The 18945-nt window shown below is 50.4% G+C and overlaps 1 protein-coding gene across 13 annotated transcripts in view; it reads left to right on the plus strand.

The window, feature by feature from the left end:
- Positions 1 to 18945, plus strand: part of LOC119178046 (uncharacterized) — an 831732-nt gene that overhangs the window by 317150 nt on the left and 495637 nt on the right. For all 13 annotated transcript variants that reach the window (XM_075869285.1, XM_075869292.1, XM_037429209.2 and 10 more), the window contains one exon: positions 10215 to 10367. In XM_075869285.1, coding sequence (XP_075725400.1) covers positions 10215 to 10367 — 153 coding nt within the window. The remainder of the gene's footprint in view (positions 1 to 10214; positions 10368 to 18945) is intronic.

The raw sequence follows: 18945 nt of genomic DNA on the forward strand, positions 1-18945 counted from the left end.
CGGCAGCTGAAGTAAGAAGTAATTGCTCGACTTTTTTGCGTATAGGCTGTATGAAGGACCAACCTGCATGATGAAGTGCAGAGGATTAGTTGTCACTCTCGCAGAACAGCTGCCGAGCCCACAAGGCGATGCCGATGGGGGCGGTGGCTTTATAGCTTGGGGAACGATTGATGTCGTTGATGATGGGGCCTTCCAAGCTGTGCCCAGGACCAAGTGCTGAGATAGTGGCATGGCTTGCCGCGTTGAATCCAGAGTACTGTCCAGCCAAGTCCCACATGTTAAAATCTGAGCAGGTCCACGGGACGGTAGCGCGCGCATCAGTGATGCGCACGTTGTTGAACCAGACAGCGCAAGAAAGAGCATAAGAGCGAAGGCATGAAGGACCAACCTGTTTGATGAAGTGCAGAGGATTAGTGGTCACTCTCGCAGAACAGCTGCCGAGCCCACAAGGCGATGCCGACGGGGGCGGTGGCTTTATAGCTTGGGGAACGATTGATGTCGTTGACGATGGGGCCTTCCAAGCTGTGCCCAGGACCAAGTGCTGAGATAGTGGCATGGCTTGCCGTGTTGAATCCCGAGTACTGTCCAGCCAAGTCCCGCGTGTTGAAATCTGAGCAGGTCCACGGGACGGTAGTGAGTGCACCAGTGATGCGCACATTCTGGATCCAGACAGCGCAGGAAAGAGCATCAGAGCGAAGGCATGGCGAAAAACCTGTATGATGAAGTGCAGAGGATTAGTGGTCACTCTCGCAGAACAGCTGCCGAGTTTGTACTTCCTTACCATTGATGACGTGAGTGAAAGTCTTCAGGATGTCTTCCTCATGAAAGTGAATATCACACACACATGATGTACTGGGCAGTTTCTTATCCGCACGAGGAATAGCGTGGTCCCATGCCTCTCGCTGCTCAGGTACATAGGGGGCAGAAGAGAAATGTCATGGTGTCTCTTATTGCCTGTAGCCACTTGTAGAGTTGGGAACACAACATGTGGTCATGTTGAAAACACGCAACACATACAAAGCGGAACAAGGCACGCTGAAGCGCAAAACTGTTCATGCAAAAAGAAGCCTCCACGAATAGCAATGCACTGCAACATGCACAGCCGACGGAGGTTACGGGAGTGACACGAGTGAGCATGCAGTGAGTGAATGCGGCTGTGACAGCAACGCCACATTTGTCTCTAACAGTGGCGGGACTGCGCAACATCGCTCACTTTTGCAACTTACCTAGTTCTAGAAACGTTGGTTGTGTAGTGAAGAAGAGGAGCTTCAGCGGCATTTCTCGGCGCATCAGAGGCATCGCCATCAGCATAAGCTCGTGCTTGCTGCGCTTGGCCGGACGCTGCTGACTGTTTCGCTTTCTGCGTTCTGCGCTGCAAATAAACCCCGTTACAAGTGGTGGATTCTGCTGGGTTTCGATCACCCTGGAGCTTCGGAATCGCATTCTACCATCCATTATGCCTACCGACGCAAGCGCCGCTCCTACTCCTCCACCGGCACCGCCTACTGTTCTCTGCGCCGGTTCTCTGCGTCTGCGAGATCCCCCTGTCTTCTCAGGCACAGAAGACAAGGACGTTGACGACTGGATTTCAATGTACGAGCGAGTGAGTACTCACAACAAATGGGATGACACCGCCAAGTTGGCCTACGTCTCTTTCTACCTGACGGACGTGGCCAAGCTGTGGTTTATAAACCACGAAGCGGAACTCCCTACATGGTCAGTCTTCAAAACGAGCCTCACACAAGTTTTCGGGCGGCCTGAGGTACGCAAACGCCGTGCCGAACAACGCTTACATACTCGGTCCCAGCAGCTTGGTGAGAATTTCACAAGCTATATTGAGGACGTTCTGGACCTTTGCAAGCGAGTGAACGAGTCAATGTCCGAAGAGCTCAAGATCAAGCATATCATGAAGGGCATTGAGGACGACGCTTTCCAAATGTTGCTTTCTAAGAGTCCTCGCACTGTCCTACTGACCGAGTTATGCCAGAGTTTTGACGAGTTGCGCAGGCAACGTCTTTCCACCCGACGTCCCTCGGTGCTCGACGACTCTTCGTCCAGCCTTTCCACCCTTGGCATAGGAGAAGACCATGCCCCTCTTCTCTCCAAGATCCAAGAGTTCATCCGCGCTGAGGTCACTCGTCAGCTCTCTTTGATGTCCTGTGTACCCGATCAACCACGCAGATCGCCGTCTACACTCCGCGACTTCATTCAAGACCAGGTCGCACAAGTTCTTCCTCCCGCCCGTGAACCTCCCCCAGTCGCCGCACCTCTCACGTACGCCGAAGCCGTTGCTCGACCTCGACAGCCTGCGTTCCAGTCAGCGCCTATGTATTCGCCGCCGCCCTTTTCGCCGCCGACCTATACACCGCCGACCTATTCACCGCCGACCTATTCACCGCCGACCTATTCACCGCCGACCTATTCACCGCCGACCTATTCACCGCCGCCTATGCCGATACCACCTCGGCCGCAGTTTTCTGCCCCCCAGCCGCAAGTCGGAGTCTACTCCGACCAATGGCGGACCTACGACAACCGTCCCATATGTTTTTCTTGTGGTGGTGTTGGCCACGTGGCACGTTATTGTCGTCGTCGCCAGGCTGCCCAGAACATTCGACGAATGCCCTCTTTCGACCCTCAGTTTTCGTCTACGCCTTCAAGCCCTCCTTCCTCTTCCTTTCCTTCTGATCGTCCACACGGCCCGACCCGCCGCTCCCCATCTCCACGTCGACGTTCGCTTTCCCCTATGCGTCGCTGTTCCGGACCCACCAACCAGGAAAACTAACGGCCGCAGTTCCCGAGGCACGAACTGCGTCCCCGTCGCCATTCACCAGTCCTCGCCCCTGTCCAGCTAACGTCATTGAAGTGTCAGTCGATGGTATCGTCGCCATGGCGCTTGTTGACACCGGAGCCGCTCTATCCGTCCTGTCCATGAACCTGTGCCGCAAACTCCGCAAAGTTCTGACGCCATTATCCGGCCTCTCTCTTAGAACGGCTAACGCAGAAAGTGTAACACCTCTCGCAGCCTGCACCACACGAGTCGTCATCGAAGGGATTGTGTATATCGTCGAATTCGTAGTACTGCCCTCGTGTTCCCATGACATGATACTCGGCTGGGACTTCCTTGCGAATAATAATGCCGTCATTGACTGCTGTCGTGCTGAACTTGAGCTATCTGCACTTCCTGATGTTGACGCTGTCGAAGCCTCCCTGCCGTGTTATAAACTGTTTGTTTCCGACGACACCACCGTACCACCGCGCTCTTCTCTGCTGGTGACTGTGTCGTGTGACGCTATTTCCGACGGTGATGTTTTATTTACGCCCTCTGCCCTGTTCATTCAACGGAAATGTTCTCCACTGCCCATTGCTCTCCTTACTCTCCACCATGGCGTCACGAAGACGCTCGTGTACAATACGCTAGAAGGGCTTTTACCTTTATTCTATGGTGAATGTCTCGGTCACGTGCATCCGATCGACGCCCGTCACATTTTTGACGCTCCATCTAGTTTACTTTCTACGGACCTCAGCGCACTCATTTCTGACTCTGTTGTTGACCAGTCACTCCTTGACGCTTTCCACCGCTCCATCGATGTCGCAACGTCTTCGTCAGAACGAAGCCAGTTAGTGAACCTGCTGCAAAAGTTTCGTACTTCTTTTGACAGCCACGCTTCTGGCCTCAGTCGCACATCGAACATATCTCACAAGATTGACACAGGAAGCCATACGCCTCTACGGCAGCGCCCCTACCGAGTCTCAGCGTCGGAGCGCCGTGTTATTGACGACCAGGTTGCTGACATGCTCTAGCGGGGTATTGTACAGCCTTCTAACAGTCCGTGGGCGTCACCGGTCGTCCTTGTTAAGAAGAAGGACGGCTCCATTCGGTTCTGTGTGGATTATCGACGTTTAAACAAGATCACCCGCAAGGACGTTTACTCGTTACCTCGAACAGACGACGCCCTTGACTGTTTGCAGGGAGCAGAATATTTCTCTTCGCTGGATTTACGGACTGGATACTGGCAAGTTCCTATGGAAGCATCTGACCGACCGAAAACAGCATTTGTCACACCTGATGGGTTATACGAGTTTACCGTTATGCCTTTCGGCCTTTGTAACGCTCCAGCCACTTTTGAAAGAATGATGGACGCTATTTTACGAGGCCTCAAGTGGAACACATGTTTATGCTACCTCGATGACGTAGTTGTCTTTTCCACCGATTTCGACACCCATTTAAATCGTCTCGAGCACGTCCTCACACGTCTCACTGACGCCGGCCTTCAACTCAACCTCAAGAAGTGTCGTTTTGGTGCTCGGCAGCTCACCATTCTTGGCCACGTCGTATCGCGGGACGGCATACTTCCCGACCCCGCCAAGCTTCGAGCAGTCGCCGATTTTCCGAAGCCAAAGAACTTGAAGGAACTTAGAAGTTTTGTCGGCTTGTCGTCATACTTCCGACGCTTTATTAGAAATTTTGCTTCCATATGTGCGCCCCTTACGGACCTTCTTAGCGGCGACAAGGACCTTTCCACCTGATCACCAGCATGCGACGATGCATTCACCAAATTACGCCACCTGCTGACTTCACCACCCATCCTCCGCCACTACGATCCTGCCGCTCCCACGGAGGTTCATACTGATGCCAGCGGTGTTGGACTTGGCGCTGTGCTCGCGCAACGAAAGGCAGGGTTTGATGAATATGTCGTCGCCTACGCAAGCCGTACTTTGACGAAAGCCGAGGCTAACTACTCTGTGACCGAGAAAGAGTGTTTAGCTATTATTTGGGCCTTGGAAAATTTCGCCCCTACCTGTATGGTCACGCATTCGACGTCGTCACTGACCACCACGCCCTTTGTTGGCTATCCACACTTAAAGACCCTTCCGAACGACTTGCTCGCTGGGCGCTCAAACTTCAGGAATACGACATCCGCGTTATTTACAGATCTGGTCGTAAGCACACAGACGCCGACGCCCTTTCTCGCTCACCCATATCGGATGAAGGTGTTTCCCTCTCTTCCCTCGAGCCTGCACTTGCGTTATCCGCCTTGCGCAACATGACGGTGGAACAACGAAAGGATCCCTGGATCAGTGGCCTCATAAGCATTCTTTCTGATCCTCTCACTCCTTCGCCGTCTCGCGCTCTCCGCCGCCAGGCTAGCAACTTTTGCCTAAGGGATGACCTTCTTTATCGACGCAACTACCTTTCTGACGGTCGCAAGTGTCTCCTTGTGATACCCCGCCATCTTCGAGCTGCCATCTGCAAAGCTTTTCACGCGGACTCACAGTGCGCCCACGCAGGCCTCTTCAAGACATACGCTAGGCTTCGACTCAGATATTATTGGCGTGGCATGTATAACTACGTGCGAAAGTTCATTCGCTCGTGTGCTCAGTGCCAACGACAAAAGTTACCTCCCGGGCAAGTCTACCCGTCACAACCTCTTCCTTGTCCTAGTCGACCTTTTGATCGCGTCGGCATTGACATTTACGGACCACTATCATCAACTCTAGCTGGTAATCGCTGGATTATTGTTGCGATAGACCATCTGACACGCTATGCCGAAACAGCCGCGCTGCCGACTGCCACAGCCCGTGACGTTGGAACGTTTCTGTTGCAACGTTTCATTCTGCGTCATGGTGCCCCTCGCGAGCTCTTAAGTGACGGAGGCCCTGCCTTCCTTTCTGACGCCTTGAAGGCATTACTCAACGAATGCCGAATCGTGCACCGCACAAGTACAGCGTACCACCCTCAAACAAATGGCATGACGGAGCGCTTCAACCGTACTCTTGGCAGTATGCTGTCGATGTACGTCGCCTCTGATCATTCAAATTGGGACCAAGTTCTCCCGTTTGTCACCTACGCGTATAATACTGCCGTACAAGCTACTACTGGGTTTTCGCCATACTTTCTTTTGTACGGACGAGAACCTTCAAATACAGTAGACACTATTCTTCCATATAAACCTTATGAGTCCGAAAGTACAACTCTGTCCGAAGCTGCCCGACATGCTGAGGAATGCCGCCAGCTTGCCCGCTCTTTTTCTACCGAGAACCAGTGGCAGCAGCAATCCCGCCAGACTGGGGACCGTTCGGCTCCAAACTTTCCACCTGGTTCATTAGTATGGCTTCGGGCACCTGCTACCGCGCCTGGCCGCTCCGCAAAACTTCTTCCCAAATACATCGGGCCATACCGCGTTGTAGAGCAAACGTCACTCGTCAACTATATTGTGGAGCCCATCATCCCATCCACAGACCTACGCTACCGCGGCCGCGACACTGTCCACGTCTCTCGTCTCAAGCCATATTACGACCCATTAGTCGTTTCTTCTCCCTAATCCGCCAGGATGGCGTCTTTTTGTGCCGAGGGCGATTGTAGTGAAGAAGAGGAGCTTCAGCGGCATTTCTCGGCGCATCAGAGGCATCGCCATCAGCATAAGCTCGTGCTTGCTGCGCTTGGCCGGACGCTGCTGACTGTTTCGCTTTCTGCGTTCTGCGCTGCAAATAAACCCCGTTACAGTTGCCACAACCGCTGTGGACGAAACCGTGGTCGCTCTTGATGCGATCATGTATGGCGACGACGTAACTGACAGAGCCCTGAAAGTGTGCTCTCACCCGGTCAAAGCAAACTAAACTTTCGGCAAACTCTGCGGACAAAAATCCGGCAGATGCCATCGTAGATGGCATAAAACGACTTAGATTTAAAGGCGAGCGCACAGCCAAGCACACGGGGATTGTAAAAAAAAAATACCATTTTCCAGAACCGCTGCACACAAAACCGCAGTCGCAGTGACCCGATGGCAATCTACAAGCTCCGAGGACACGCAGCGGTAGATTAAAGGCTGTAAATACGTAAAACAAAAGTCACAGTTTCACCGTAAGGGTGAAGCAATCAATGCAACAGCAACAACTTGGAAAGTCACGCTGAGGATGGCAAGCAGAACGAAACATGCAGCGCGCTGTTCACTCACAAATGACACACGAAAACGATACACACAGCATGAGAGTGAACTAACAACGTTTACCGCTCGAATGCGCTGTTAAAAGTAAAATGACGCACGATACGTAATCACAAGTACAGATGAGTAGTACAAACTTACAAGTGTCCCAGTTATACCTTGCTGTGTATGAAAAGCATGCTCTTTTCACTAAGGGGACCTGTGCAGAGAGGGAAGTGACCTTTGTGGGCCAGGCAACTAACGCAATTGTTACAGTGAAAGCCAAAGGCACATGATTCTCCCCACCAAAGGATAAGCACATGCGCACAAGCATCTACCCCCCATCCCCGGGGCATAATACCCATGAGAGATAAGGGTGTGTCGGGGCATCGCGACGAGCCCGGCGCTGAGTGCCGGCGTTGTTTTTTTTTCTTGAGTGCTCGTATATATATATATAGGTATATAGATACGTATACATAAACAGTGAAAGGTGGCGGCGACGGCAAAAAACCAGCCTAGACTGTCCATTTAATTTCTATCGCGATAAAAAGAGGCCACATGCGTTTTTGGCATTCCTGTGAAAAGAATCTAGTAGTGGGCAAAGCTTTGACCCGCGCTTTTTGCGGCAGCCAGCTGCGTCGTGCCATACATTCGCCTGTGCCCCACAAGAAGACATATGCGAGTTGTTTTGGAGTAAATAGATTCTGCTAGTTGTGTTGATCCTTTGAGACTCTCACCTTAGTGGGAAACCGAACCCTCGTGTGTTCAACCTCTCCAAACCACTAAAAAACTGCAACGCTGATGTTGGCGCTTGTAAATGAGACTCTCCCCTCACCGTCTCTTGTTTTTCACCACATTTTTTACTTGTTTGTCCATGGGTTTTTTTTGTTTGGTGTAAAAAAAAAATAGGGGCAAATAATTTATTGCACCTCCCTCCCACCTCTGTCGCGGAAATCTTCTGTATTCAGAATCCTTGAACTTGGCAGGTATGTGTACCACATTGGAAATCAACCTTTAAATAAAGCCACTTGTTTCAAATACCTATCAGTTAGTATCGTGCACACACTACAGTGGCACTCTCATATAGGTAACATCTGTTCGAAGGCGAATAAAAAACTTTTTTCTCAAGAAAAAGCTGAAACATGCCACACCGGATGTGGAACTAACTGCTTAAATAACATTAATAAGACCAGTCTTAGAGTACGCTAGTATTGTCTGGTCACCTCACCAAAAGGTTTTGAGGACTAAAATTGAGAGAATGCAGAAATTAGCAGTCCATTTCGTATGTGTTAAATACCAATGCACACACTCTGTCACGGCCTTGTTAGAGTCCTGTGAACTATAGTCTTTAGAATATCATTGACGCAAGCAACACCTCCAATTTCATTTTAAGATTATAAGCGGGCAAACAAAAACAAACAAGGATTTATGTCTTCGGCCACCTGGAAGCGAAGTGGTCGTCTTAATAATAGCAGAGCTATTCAACCCTATTTCACACACACGAATGGAATGCTTTCTGCCTCTCCTTTTTTCCAGACGCTATAGAAATGTGGAATAGCTTACCTGATTTGGTTGTGCAATAAATGGCATCAGTCAACTTTAAAGATGCATTAGACAGCTTTCTCTGCAGTGATAATTGCTAACTTCTGTTGCTAGCATTTGTTATTTGATTTTTAATAGGCATAGTCACTGCTGTTTGTTTTTTCTTCTCCTGATGATGATTATTAATCTGTTTTTTCTATGTGCTATGGAATACTGCTTTACTGTGTGAGTACTATGTAATATGTGACGCTCTCCCTGTAATGACTTCAAGGACGGGGTTGACAGTATCAAATAAATAAATAAATAAATAGAGATAAAAAGATTAACAACGCCTCAGTACAGCGAACTCGTGTTCCTAAATCCGTAGCGACCACCGGAGCGGTACGCAAGTAGACAACACAGAGAATGACGGACGCCTTGCTTCTCGATTCACGCGTAATGGTGAGGAGTGGAAAAAAACAACTAAAGGATGACTTTTCTTTCTTTTATTGCGATAACAAGTATATGGACTCTCTCGGCTGGATTTCGCCGCCGGCATCTTGCACCGTATATGCGTACGTATCTATATATATACAAAGACGCAAAAAAGTGAAATTCCAGGAAAAGACTCTAGTGCGCGATATCGAATGTGGGGCCTCCGCGTCGAGAATGCGAGGCGTTAACCACTAAGCCACTGAGCAGTACTGCTTTCAATGTTCAAACGGCAAGCTATTTATATTTACTACTTACCGCTCTTGGCGGGCATTTCGGGGAAGAAACTAAAGTATTTTCAGCATTATCAGCAAGATGGCGCCTTGAGCGCGCGGGGGCTCTCATCTCTCACGCGTACTTTGGCCCACGGAGAGGGTGTGTTGTAGTTACAGGGTGCACTAAGGTCAGTGCAATCGTTGCACAACCTCCGTTTGCGAAAAGGGCGCGCTTTTCAGACACAGCGAAGTAACAACAGACGTTTATTCGCGTTCATCTGTACTTGTGAGTGCGTTTCATGGGTCACTTTGTAGGGAATGCCCGCGACCATTTCGCGGGCATTCCGCCGCACGGCCACACCCTTTTGCTTTTCCTGCTCTGATAACGGCGTGTGGCGATAAATGGCGCCACGTGCAAACACGGCACGCGGCACGTGCGCGCCGAAGGAGTGCTCTTTTTTTCGTGGTCGGCGCCGGGTAAGCACGTGTTTTCCTTCATCCGCGTCCCCTTTGGGAATTGCCGGACTGTAGCCTGCCTGGGGTGGCCTGTGGCACCTCGGCAGGCGTGTTTACTTGAGTGCTAGCTTCGGTAGCGTACGCTAAGCCCACAGCGGTGCCTACTGCTTGAAGTGCTCGTATCACACCGAGCCGCACTTGCCGTAAGCCTACGCGTACGAGGTTTGCCCTAACACTCGCGACCAGGCCCAGTGGCCATTGTGAGAATTCGCAGCATAGCCGCAAGGGACCTTTTCCCGACCGGCGTGTCAAAGGTCGCCATTGCCAGCTGCGACGTGCTCGCGGTTTCCCCTTATTGTGAATGTCCGCGTGCGGGTGCCTTTGCTCCCGGCGTCCCGGGAGTGGACGTTATAATTTTGTTTGGTAGCCGCCAAAGGCAATAAAGTGTTGCGTGTTTTGTATTGGAACACTGCCTTCGTCAGCATCAGGACTCCATGACGGTATTGAGATTGCACTTTGTTGTTTGCTTTGCTGAATGAGTGCAGTCAGTGCAAGTTACCACTGATAGAGACTGGCCTCTTCTTTCTTCAATTGTTCTTGCATGCAGGAATCATCGGAGCAGCTAGAGCGCCAGGCACGGGAGAGCACAGTCCGCCTGAAGTCGCTCCTGCGGGAGAGCGAATCTCATCAGGCGGAGCTGCGGCAGAAGCTGACGAGCAAGCACCACGAGCTGCTCAGTGCTCAAACTGCACACCTCGAGGTGAGCTTCCTAAGGATTCATTTTGTTTAGCCATGTGGTTTTGTGGGCCAGTTGGTACATGATGTGAAGGGTTTCTGCAAGTTTGAAATGCAAACACAAGAAGAAAGTAACCCACAGAACTAGACTGGACTGAAGTTGTGGGGGTGCTGACACCCCCCCTGTAAAGTTGTCTGCGCCGCGTGGCGCACGTGTCTCGCCCCAGGGCGTTATTTCGGTGGTGACCACCACCGGGCGATAGATGGCGTTGTGTTCGCTTTGAGTACCACTGTTGGTAGAGTAGTAGCGCCGGTGGTGGCCCCTGGCGGAAGGCGGGCTTTGGTGGTGGGCGAGCGTTGAGCGAGCCTCTTCTGCGCGTGGCGGCTGCCGCGAACGGTTGTCTGTAGCGCGGGTCCCCGGTGCTCGGCACCGCGGGCTTCGCGCCGGGGTCCCGCGTGTAAGGTCAGGCGTTGGCGACGCCGCCTTGGGTATGTGCTAGTGTGTTGGGTGTGTTAGTGTGGGTTTATCATGTTATTGTGTGTTTAGTGTGTCCCTGCGTTATGTTGTTTGTATGGTAGCGTGTTAGTTGAAATTGGTGTATCATTCGGCGGACGATATCGTCGTCTAAATTAGTTAATAAATGTATGTATGTTGGGTGCTTTGTACCGACCGTGTTCACTGTGTCCGTCACTCCAAGAGCGTGGCGTGGCGATGCGCTCGTTCGCCTCGCCGAGACCCCACAAAGTTCATTAAAAGACTCTGTAACGCCTCAGAATGTGACGCTCGTCTAGAAAAAAAAAGTTGGCATTGGGCCACGCGACCAGTGCAGCGCGGTAATAAAAAAAAATCAGTTCGAAAACTAAACGCTGTCAGGGCTGGATCTTTCTCGTGTTAGCTCTGACAGTTTATAGTAACCCGGACGTGATTTTTTCACCGTACTTTCCAATATCCTGGGCATTCGGCACATCCACACAAGTGCCTACCATCCTTCTGCCAATGGCATGGTTGAATGGCTGCATCGACAACTGAAAGCTACCCTCACTGCTCACCAGCCAAGGGAACGTTGGCTCGACCACCTCCCCTTCGTACTTCTGGGCATCTGATCAGCATTGAAAGTGATCTCGGCTGTAGCCGAACTAGTCTATGGCATTTCCCTGCGTCTTCCAGGAGAATTCTTCGAGCCATCAATGCCACCTTCCACTCACAATGCCTCCACGTACATTCGAGAGCTGCGCACCACGTTTCGGGACCTTGCTCTTGTGATTCCTACCGACCCACACACCCAGTCTGTCTTCGTCAGCCAGGATCTGCATGACTGCAGTCACGTCTTCGTTCGGCGTGACCAAATGCGACTACCACTCACACCAGCCTATGATGGCCGTTCCGCGTGCTCCATCGTACACCTAAGTCATTCACGCTGGACATCAATGGCCGTGAAGATGTCGTTGCTGCTGATCGACTGAAATCTGCGTATATTGCTACTCTCACGGCCGCAAGGTTTCAATCTTCAGTCTGGATGCCCACAAGCATGTCCACTGGGCAACTCCTCTGGTGACTTCTACGGCTCTCGCTCTACCGGGGGGGGGGGAGGAAGCCTTTTAGCGCTTCAGAATGGGGCGCTCGTCAAGGAAGAAGAAGTTGGCCATGGGCCGCGCGGCGGGTGCAGCGCGGTCCGTATAAACCGGACTATAGGTCGAGTGGGAATATAGGTCGACCCTCCAAGTTCAGGTTACCGAAAAAAGAAAAGGAAAACAACCCAAAACTGCCGAACCACATTTATTCGCGAATTGGCGCACCGCATCCCGATCGTCGGAGCTCCCCTCTACCACCATCGCAACTGCTCCTATTCGTCCGACGAAGCACCACGGTCTTCTGAAGACGAGAGTTTGTCACTGGCCGCCTCCCACAGTGCGTCGTCTTCAGTGCCATCCAGCGAGCTGCTGATGCAACATTTCTTGAAAGAATTTTCCACCATGGAATCCGGCAAGGAGCGCCAGGCGGAAAGCACCCAGCCACAAACAGTCGCAAGCGGAGGCCTCTGTAGGCAGCCCGTCGGTGTCTTGGGGTTGTCGCCGGACATCCACTCTTGGTATTCCAGCCGCACTCGGTCCTCGAACGGCTTGTTTAGTACAGCGTCGAGCGGCTGGAGGGTGGACGTCATACCACCTGGTATCACTGTGAGGTCCGTTTTCCCGTCGCCGAGTGCGCGTTTCACTGCGTCGGTCAAGTGGCCACGAAACGCATCCAACACCAGCATGATGCGGAGACGCAGCAGTGCACCTGGCCGACGGTTCCACACCACTCGTATCCATTCGAGCATCATGGCCTCGTCCATGTATCCTTCTGCACAAGAACGGCGCCAAGACCCACGTTGCTTGCATCAGTGTGTATTTCTGTCTCGGTGAATTCGTCGAATTGGGCAAGTAATGGAGGCGTCTGGAGGCGATCTTTAAGCTCCTGGAAAGCGTGTTCCTGTGGCGTTTCTCACTTGAACTGCACGTCGGCCTCTGTAAGGTTAGTGAGAGGATCGGCGATGCGGGCGAAGTTCTTCATGAACCGCCTATAATAGGCCCACAGGCCCAGAAATCGGCGCACCGCCTTCTTGTCAGTGGGCGGCGGGAAGTCAGCAATGGCGGCTGTTTTCCGTGGATCAGGACGAACTCCAGACTTGCTAATAACGTGCCCCAAAAACAAGAGCTCGTACGCAAATCTGCACTTTTCTGGCTTCAGTGTGAGTCCGGACGTCTTGATGGCTTGAAGTACCGCTTCAAGGCCCCGAAGATGCTCGTCGAAACTCGAGGAAAACACGACGACGTCGTCCAAGTACACAAGGCAAGTCTGCCACTTCAATCCTGCCAGTACTCTATCCATAACGCGTTGAAAAGTTGCAGGCGCTGAGCAAAGGCCGAAGGGCATCACCTTAAACTCGAAGAGGCCGTCCGGTGTTATAAACGCCGTCTTCTCTCGGTCTCTTTCGTAGACTTCGATTTGCCAATAGCCAGTCTTGAGGTTCATTGACGAAAAGTACTTGGCGTTATGGAGCCGATCAAGTGCGTCGTCTATTCGTGGGAGAGGATACACGTCCTTTCTTGTGATTTTGTTCAGGCGGCGATAATCGATGCAGAAGCGTAGGGTCCCATCCTTTTTCTTCACTAACACCACGGGGGATGCCCATGGACTCTTGGACGGCTGGTAAATATCATCCCGCAGCATTTCATCAACTTGTCTCTTCGTGGCCTCACATTCTCGCGTCGAAACCCTGTACGGACTTTGATGGAGTGGTCTGGCATTTTCTTCGGTTATGATGCTATGTTTCGTGATTGGGGTCTGCCGAATTTTTGATGACGACGAAAAGCAATCTTCGTATTGTAGGAGCAGGGCCTTGAGCTGTTTTTGCTTATGATTCGGAAGTCTGGGATTGACATCGAAAGCTATGGGAGGGGCTTGGTTCCTCTGAGCAGGTTCCGCAGAATCGGCGAGGGCGAAAGCACTGGTGGCTTCGACAATTTCTTCGATGTATGCGACCGTCGTTGCTGTGTTCACATGTTTGTACTCATTGCTGAAATTCGTGAGCATAACCGTTGCTTTGCCTCCTCGCAGCTCTGTGATTCCTCTTGCGACGCAAATATTTCGGGTGACCAACAGATGCTGACTGCCTTCAACGACGCCTTCCAAGTCAGGTGATTTAGGAGCGCCGACTGAAATAATGACGCTTGAGCGAGGCAGAATGGTGACTTGTTCTTCCAGCACATTCAAGGCACAGTTTCCTGACGGCGTGCGCGGCGGTAGTGCTTCTTTTGCGGATAACGTTATCGACTTTGTTTTTAGGTTGATGACAGCACCATGGAGGCATAAGAAGTCCATGCCAAAGATGACATCTCTCGAGCAACGCTGTAGGACTACGAAGTCTGTAGGATAAATACGGCTGTTAATGGTGACTCTCGCTGTGCAGATTCCTGCAGGTGTTACGAGATGACCTCCAGCTGTGCCGATTTCAGGGCCTTCCCAAGCTGTCCTAACTTTCCTTAACTTCGCGGCGAACGACTCACTGATGACGGAGTAGTCGGCTCTAGTATCGACGAGAGCGGTCACACTGTGGCCGTTGATAAGAACGTCGAGGTCGGTAGTTCGCCGTCTCGCATTACAGTTAGGGCGTGGCGTCGGGTCACGGCTGCGTCGGCTTGTTCCGCTGCTTCAATGTTGCGTCGTCAGGTCACCTTCGGTAAGTGAGGTTTCACCGTCAGGGCTTTGCCTGGTTGGCGTTGTGCTCGGAAAGCTCCGTCACGGCGTCGTCGCCATCGGAGGATCTTCGGTAGTTCGTCGCAAAGCAACCGCACCTCCATCGGTTGCTGCCTTTAGTTTCCCGGATACGGGCTAAGAGACCGGCCCCGCGTTGGGCCAGAGTACTGCCGGTGGTGCGGTGACGTGCGGCTGGGCGACGGCGAACGCGAAGGGCTTAGTGGTGTCCACTGAGTTCCTGTCAGGTAGTTGGCGATGTCACGTGGCCGTTCTCCTGGCGTCAGAGTAATGTAACATTACTCTGACGAATGCTGGTCCACCAGCTGAAAACGTTAAGTAAAGACGCTTTCGTGAAAGTTTCGCCGTCTTTTTCTTGCATATATATAAACCGTTGAGCTTTTATGTTGATGAGAAAGTAAAGAAAAAACAAAAATTCTAATAAACAGGGATGTGTGACCCAAGAAATATGCTCCAAACAGAATTTGATGCTCCAAAATACGCCTTTTGGTGCTCAAGAGCTACTCCAAAATGCCCCTTTTTACTGTTCCAAAGCTACTCCAAAACGGTGTTATTCCTGCTCCCAAAGCTGTTCCAAAAAGACTGAACCCCGCTTCCACCACTGGTTGTGAGAGTCTCGAATATCTGCACTATAAGCGATATCGGGACTATAACCAAAACAATTTTTTCAAGAGCCACAGGTGTGCAAACCTGCAGCCGCACATATCTGAGAATCGAAAAATGCAATGCGTAATGCTTAAAACCACTTCAACTTCCAAATATTAAAAAAAATAAATAAATAAACATCTAAAGACTCGCGATGCCAACGAAATAATGCAAGTGTAGGGGAGGTTGTCTTTCTAAAGAAAGCACCGTAGCGGAAGTTTATTGACTGATTCTCAGACTGCCTTGATTAGGCGCATTACACAGAAACTATGTGAAATCACGTGTGAAACTTGGCACCGTGAGACACCAATTGTTTGATTTGATTGATGTGCACCCAATTTAAAGGCATGGCAATCGAATCGTGCACCACCATTCGAGCGCTACAAGTGTCAGCCTCGTTTTCATTAACGATATGTATCCCTTCCGTTCAAGTGCAGCCGCCGCAAAGAGTTTTGTTTATTTTATAACTAACCGAAACATAGACTGCATGCACCCGCTAACGAAGTGCAACCAACGCTAATTATGCCTAGCCTGCTGTTCGGCAAGTTGTCGAAGGAAGTTTGTCCAAGACATGAAGATGGGGCATCAAAAATACTGCACTGAAGCATTGGACTAAATAGTGTGCGTAATATGAAGTTTGCGTGGCCTCATAGTCCCGGCAGCTAGCTGGGAGATCAAGGACGACAAAAGGGTGCCAAGCTTATATAAAACTGCGCATGGCTAGCAAAGCAGAAAGCTTGCGTTATAAAGCTGTGAAACTTTCTAGATTTTTGGACGAGGTAGCAAGCTCGATAACGACAAGGCTTTTGCAGACCGGAAACGCTGAACGTAGTTCATAAGGACGAGATTGCACGTGCCATGTTGAGCCACTCGTGGCCTGTGGCGTCGGTGCAAAGGCTTATGTGTCACCTAGGCAACTGCCCTCATCACTCAGCGAGCTTACCCAGCGTGTCGCAGCATTTTTTTTTTCTTTTTTCTTCCCTCAGCCTTTCGTTTGTTCACTTCGTGTCCCCTCATTCTCTATAACAATCTCATCGCTCACACCCCAAGGATGCACCGAGCACATCTTTTTTCAGACGCCCACTCACTTTCGTATTTGTCACAAAAGATTTTCTGGCAACAGCATTATAGCCGGTCTTTCATCTTGGTAGACTGCACAATCAGTGGTATGTGTATACAGTCCAATCCCTCTATAAGGGATTTCGCTACAATGAAATTTTCGCCACTACGAATGATTTTCGATTCCCCTTCAGTTGTTCATGAAAGACAGGGTGAAAAATGTTTTGTGGCAGTGAATACTTTTTCTGGGTATTTTCGCTTTAACAAACTTTCCTTGAGTACTACCTCATAAGAAAAAGGAACTTGTTTCATATTGCCACGAAATTCTTATACCAATACGGTCATTTCTCAACGGCTCGTGACATCCAGAGCGCACGGCCGTATCGCAACAACCATGCTTTCATCAAATTTACGCTTTTCTGCTATCACACGAACGTGCCGCTAAATTTATTGCCTTTGAGATGCTCGATGACAGCACGGCCATTCGCCATGATGGTGCCGGTGGAATTGATGCACATGCGTGCCGCGGCAGAATTTTGATCTTCAAGAACCCCCGCCCACTATATGTTATTAACGTTGCGCTCATAAGAAAACTACCACTCGTTGTCACTAGCCCTGCTATCGTGAACGCAACCATGCGTCGTGAAGGCACACGTGAACAACGTGCACTTTAGTCCCAGCATAGTTGCCTTTTGCCGCAACCACTGCTAACACAAATGTGGTCGTGTCGAACGTGATCATGGGCGCCTACGAAAGTACACACGCAGTCAATGCGCACCGACTCAACCCAATATTTCTTGCGATAACGGTGCAGTTCTTAAGTCACAGCCAGCGCAGTGCCCACAAATTAAAAACGGAACTTCTGTTTGCCGCAACTGCTGCGCAGGAAACAGCGGTCGCTATTGTGTTGTTCATTATTAGAGGCCGGATTTTTAGGCACTAAAGAAGTGTGTTTTAGGCACCAAAGACAGGCAGGTAAATTACCGTTTTAGGCCCTCAAAACCATAATTATAGCAAAATAAATTTCCACAAAAATTGAAATTTTCTAAAACAATGACGTCGGTGACTTGTATTTATGGCAAGAAGCAAAAAAAAATATTGTTTAAGAAAAGTACCATACAAAAGTACATAGGCATGCCTTTCCCGTGCAATTCGCAGTATGATGTCTTTCGTTTTATTGTCTAGCATTGTGTGTCAAGTGTCCACCATTCAATTAACACTCTCCTTGGTCTCTTTCATTTTGTTGTGGCTGGGAAGGGCAGCGCAAGAGCAAATAACGAGACCACTGATACCTCCGAAAAGAGGGATGCTAGGTCTAATCACGCAGGACCAATTTCTCCCCTGTCGGTGAACACCTTAAAGGGCCTCTCACTAGGTTTGGGCATTTCAAGCTGACAAGCGTAATGGTGCACTGGGCACTCCGGATGATTCCTGCTAAGATTTGCAAAATTACATGTCGCGAGAAAACACTCAATTTCTTATGAATGCCGCTTGCTCTTCTCGCGGTCGTGCACCACAAGATCTTGGGAGGCACGTACAGCAAAGAATGGTTCTGTTTTTATGTCGCTCCTTTACAATAGCATTGGTGGGTTGACGTCGCATACGATACGCTCTTCTTCAGAACTTCATTAAATGCTACCTACACCTAGAAAAACAGACGAAAAATGTGCTGTATCCTGATTATATTCTGCATTTTAAACGGTACCTCATTGAGAGCTTTGCACGTGACATTACTTGGCATGTGCAATCTGTGGGTTCTGTTCTGTAGCATGAATAAGGAGCACCTTGGTTTGGGCTAGCTGCTTCATATCATTTTGAAAGGGAAGCGCAAGGACAAAGGGAAAAGAGAGACAGCACTTTTGGTCTCTCTGTCTATCTTTTGCCTGTGCTTTGCACTGCCGTTTCAAAATCAATATAATGAATGAAAGCTGAGAAAAATAATAACACACACAAACGAAATCTCAGCTTGTTATTTTTATCTTTGTTTTGAGTAGCCTCGAGACGCTATTCACTAAACCGGCCCTTATTTTCCGTCCGCCTCGGTGGACCAGTCACTATAGGGTGCTCTGCTGCTGACCCGAATGCCGCGGGTTCGATTGTGGCCATGGCGGTCACATCTAGGTGGAGGCAAAAAAGTAGATGCCTGTGTACTGCGCGATGTCAGTGCACGTTAAAGAACACCAGATGGTCAAAATTTGCAGAGACCTCCTCTACGGCGTCTCTCATATTCATATCGTGTTTTTTTTACGTAAAGCCACACATACTACCACTGATACTACTACTACCACTCCTCCTCGTCCTCCTCCTCCTACTACTACTACTACCACCACCGCCACCGCCACCGCCGCCGCAGCCGCCACCGCCGCCGCCGCCAAAATGGCTAGCAAGCTGCGTCCGACTGCTGGTGGGGACGTGTGACTATAAGTCAATTCAATTAAAAAAAAAGTGCAAGGCACCGCATACAGAAATGTGCAGCTAGTGCCGACCCCTAGTGCAGCAGGTGTAGCTAGTTGTTTCGGCACCCATTTCGGTGTGCAAACGCAACGCATCAGCAGCGCCACCACTTAGTGTCAATTTAATGTTGAGGTGCAAACAGAGAACACCTGTCGTCTGCTGCTCGGCTAGTAAGTCATCGTGTGTA

The sequence above is a fragment of the Rhipicephalus microplus genome, chromosome 1 (genome assembly GCF_043290135.1).
Source record: "Rhipicephalus microplus isolate Deutch F79 chromosome 1, USDA_Rmic, whole genome shotgun sequence".
NCBI classification, from domain to species: domain Eukaryota; kingdom Metazoa; phylum Arthropoda; class Arachnida; order Ixodida; family Ixodidae; genus Rhipicephalus; species Rhipicephalus microplus.